Source organism: Aphanomyces invadans (assembly GCF_000520115.1).
Source record: "Aphanomyces invadans strain NJM9701 unplaced genomic scaffold supercont1.9, whole genome shotgun sequence".
In the NCBI taxonomy this organism is placed as follows: Eukaryota; Oomycota; class Saprolegniomycetes; order Saprolegniales; family Verrucalvaceae; genus Aphanomyces; species Aphanomyces invadans.
In genome coordinates this window covers 404,255-407,960 of record NW_008580154.1, presented here as the reverse complement: position 1 = coordinate 407,960, position 3,706 = coordinate 404,255, and the positions used below count along the sequence as shown (strand labels likewise).

The window sequence follows — 3,706 nt, the reverse complement described above, 5'->3', positions numbered from 1 at the left end:
ATGTTGCCGCCGCGACAAGCTCCTCGCCCAATCACAAATCGATTTTTTCAATTGACGAATCAAACTCCGATGCAGTGTCGGTCATCCAATCGAAAATTCAGGAATTGTCGGTTCAGTGTCGTGTGTGTATTATATGTCTTTCCACATGATTCGTTCAGGTTAGAAGAAACCATTTTCATTGGTTCAAAATATACCATTTCCGGATTCGTGCGGGACAAACCCCGTCGGATATTACGGGCGCCTGGACGATATGTTTATCAAGTTCGAATAAAGACAAAGCCAATCAGAATGCACCTTCGATTTTTTTATAGATTTGATTGGCTACAAATCACGGTGTCCAGTTTGTCGGGGCTTGCGCTCGTTGCCTGGCATGGTCGATCAGTGATCAATTGGTTGCAATCGAGTGAGAAGACCGGCGGCGAGCGGTCATGACCTCTAAAGGCGGCAAGAAGGACGAGAAGCTACCTCTATTGAACAAAGTTTTGGATGGTCATGAAGATGGCCTGGGGGACAAGACCCCGTCCGACATGGCGGGGTGCTTTGGCAACGTCTTCTTTTCCTGGCTGACCCCGATGCTTGATCTCGGGAACAAGCGCCCGCTCGAGTTCGACGATTTGTATCAACTTAATGTGAACAACCGTGCCGTGCACGTGTCATCCGTGTTCAAGAAGCAGTGGGCGATCGAGGCGGCTAAGATCAAGCCCCAAATGTGGAAGGCGCTCGGTTGGTCGTTTGGGGGACCGTTTGTTGGCGCCGGGTTCCTCAAGCTGTTGCACGACTCACTGCAGTTTGTGGGGCCGATGGTGATCAAGTACATCATTGCATTCCTGAGCGACCCAACGGCCCAAGTCAGCACTGGGCTGTGGTACGCGCTCGCGATCTTCCTGGCCGGCGTCGTGCAGTCGTTTTCGTTGCGCCAGTACTTTTTCTTGTGTTTTCAGACCGGGATGCGCTTTCGATCGGCCGTTGTGACCGCCGTGTACGAAAAGTCCCTCGTTTTGTCTGCGTCTTCTCGCGCAAAGAAATCGACGGGCGAGATCACAAATCTCATGAGCATCGACGGCGAGCGCCTCGAAGACTTGCCGTCCGACTTGCACGCGCTCTGGTACGCGCTATTTCAAATCATCGGTTCGTCCTACTTGCTGTACCTGCAATTGGGCTACGCGTTCTTGGCGGGCGTAGCCGTCATGATCCTCATCATCCCTGCCACGGCGATTGTGTCCAAGGTCATGCAAGCCTGCCAAGCGTCGCTGATGCAAGTGAAGGACGAACGGATGAAGGTTGTGTACGAAGTACTGAGCGGGATGAAAGTGATCAAGTTCCAAGCGTGGGAACTGTCCTACTTGGACCGGGTCATGGGCTACCGGTCGACCGAGCTCCAGCGCCTTCGAACGTACAAGTTTGCCAGCGCCGGGACCGACATGATCTACAGTGGGCTGCCTGCTATGGTCGCCGTTGCGTCCTTCCTCGCGTATATTTACCTCGGGAACACACTCGACATCGGGACAGCCCTGACGTCGATGGCGCTGTTCAACATCTTGCAGTTTCCGCTGTTCATGCTGCCCCATGTTGTCAACACATGGGCGGAGGCTCAAGTGAGTTTTGGACGGCTGGAAGAATTCCTCCTCATGGACGAGCGTGAACCGGTGACGGCGGGACCGTTGAAGGAAACGTCCATCTTGGTGCAGCACGCCGATTTTGAATGGGATGCGGCGCAGCACGACAAGACAGACGCGCCGCCCACAGACACGCCTGGGCCAATTCTGCACAATGTCAACTTGAAGCTCACCGACGGCAACCTGGTCGCCATCGTTGGATCCGTCGGGTCGGGGAAGAGTACTCTGTTGTCTGGCATTCTGGGCGATGCTCGTTGTGCCAGAGGTATGCCGATGATAAGGTTTAGAAATATCGTACTGACGTGGCGTGTCCAGGCCAAGTGCACCGGTTTGGGTCCGTGGCGTACGTGAGCCAGCAGCCATTCATCCAAAACGCGACGCTGCGCGACAACGTGACGTTTGGCCTCCCGTTTGACCACGCCCGCTACCAGAATGCGATTCAGGTCAGCAGCTTGACGGACGACCTGAAGATCTTGCCGGGCGGCGACCTCACGGAAATCGGCGAAAAAGGCATCAACTTGAGTGGCGGCCAGCGTACTCGAGTCGCCATTGCCCGTGCCGTGTACCAAGGTAGGCCTGTTCACCGACTCTGGTCTTTGGCGCAAGCGTGATGTGTCATTGTGAGTAGATGCCGACATGTACCTGCTGGACGACCCGTTGGCGGCCGTGGATGCGCACGTCGGGTCGGACATCTTCAAGCAGTGCATCAAGACGGCGCTCAAGGGCAAGTTGGTCGTGTTGGTCACGAACGGGTTGAACTTTTTGAAAGATTGCGACTCGATCGTTGTGCTGGAGCAAGGACGCGTCGTGGAGCAAGGCACGTACCAGAGTTTGATGGACTCGGCCGATGGCGTGTTGGCCAAGATGGTGACTTTGTGCCAAGAGCACGCAGCGGAGAATGATGTAGCCTCTCCTTGCACGTTGACCGGAGTCGAACCATTGCCAGATGGCGCCGAAGAAGTCGAGCGCCGTGAGCGGACGGAATCGAATCGCAGTGACACAGACGTCTTGAGCGCCAACTCGACCCTGATCGCAGACGAAGACCGTAGCACTGGCGACGTGCCGTGGCCGACTTATGTGGTGTACATGGCGGCCTGTGGTGGCGTTGCCAGCATTGCGTTTGTGGTGCTTTTGTTCGTAGTGACCAACATGACGTCGTTGTCGGCGACCTTCTGGTTGTCGTACTGGAGCGAATACGCTGTGTCGGACTCGGTGCATTCGCAGACGTACTATCTATCCATCTTCATCGCTCTCAATCTGGTGGCCATCATGCTCATGTACGTTCGCAGTTTGGTGTTGTATTTGGTGGGTTTGGCGGCGTCGAACAAGATGTTTCGAGACCTGACGGGTCGCATCCTTCGCGCGCCCATGTCGTTCTTCGATACGACCCCGCTTGGCCGGATTGTGAACCGCATGAGCAAGGACGTGTACACCATAGACGAAGGGCTTCCCGACAACTTTGGAATGCTCTTTGGCACGGTGTTTAACGTACTCACGACGTTGTGCACGGTCATGTACGTCACGCCATGGTTCACGGTGGTGCTGGTTCCGATCGCGGTCATTTACGCGTCGAGCCAGCGGTACTTCATCAAGTCGTCGCGGGAATTGCAGCGACTCGACAGCATCTCACGTTCTCCTGTGTGCTCGATGCTCACGGAAACATTGGAAGGGATGGCGACAATCCGAGCGTTCGGCGTCGAAAAGGTCTACTCGGCGCGCAACGAGTCGCTCTTGGACCGAAACCAACGCGCGTACTTTTTGAAGTTTACGTCCAACTGCTGGCTCGCGCTTCGCCTCGAGTTTGCCGGCACCATGGTCGCGACCGGTGCTGCCTTGTTTGCTGTCTTGGGTCATGAAACCCACGCCGGCGTCACGTTTGCAGGGCTTGTCGGAGTCGCTCTGTCGTACGCCTTCGATGTGACCCAAAGTCTCAACTGGAGCGTCCGCATGTTGAGCACAGTGCAGACGCAGATGATCAGTGTCGAGCGAATTCACGCGTATTCCACGATGGAAGTGGAGGCCGAGTTGAACGCCGAGCCTATCAAGCAACTGGAGCTCGAGAATGCCAAGTGGCCATCCCAAGGCAAAGT

General features: G+C 55.5%; 1 protein-coding gene across 1 annotated transcript; it reads left to right on the top strand.

Annotated features, from left to right (window-relative positions):
- Positions 1-372: 372 nt before the first annotated feature.
- On the top strand, positions 373-3,645 carry H310_05302 (hypothetical protein; the record flags this gene model as incomplete). Its single annotated transcript, XM_008869979.1, has 4 exons — positions 373-1,881; positions 1,932-2,186; positions 2,245-3,543; positions 3,596-3,645. Exons 1-4 carry the CDS (start codon positions 429-431, stop codon positions 3,643-3,645), a joined length of 3,057 nt encoding a protein of 1,018 aa, XP_008868201.1. The 5' UTR covers positions 373-428.
- Between the last annotated feature and the right edge of the window lie 61 nt (positions 3,646-3,706).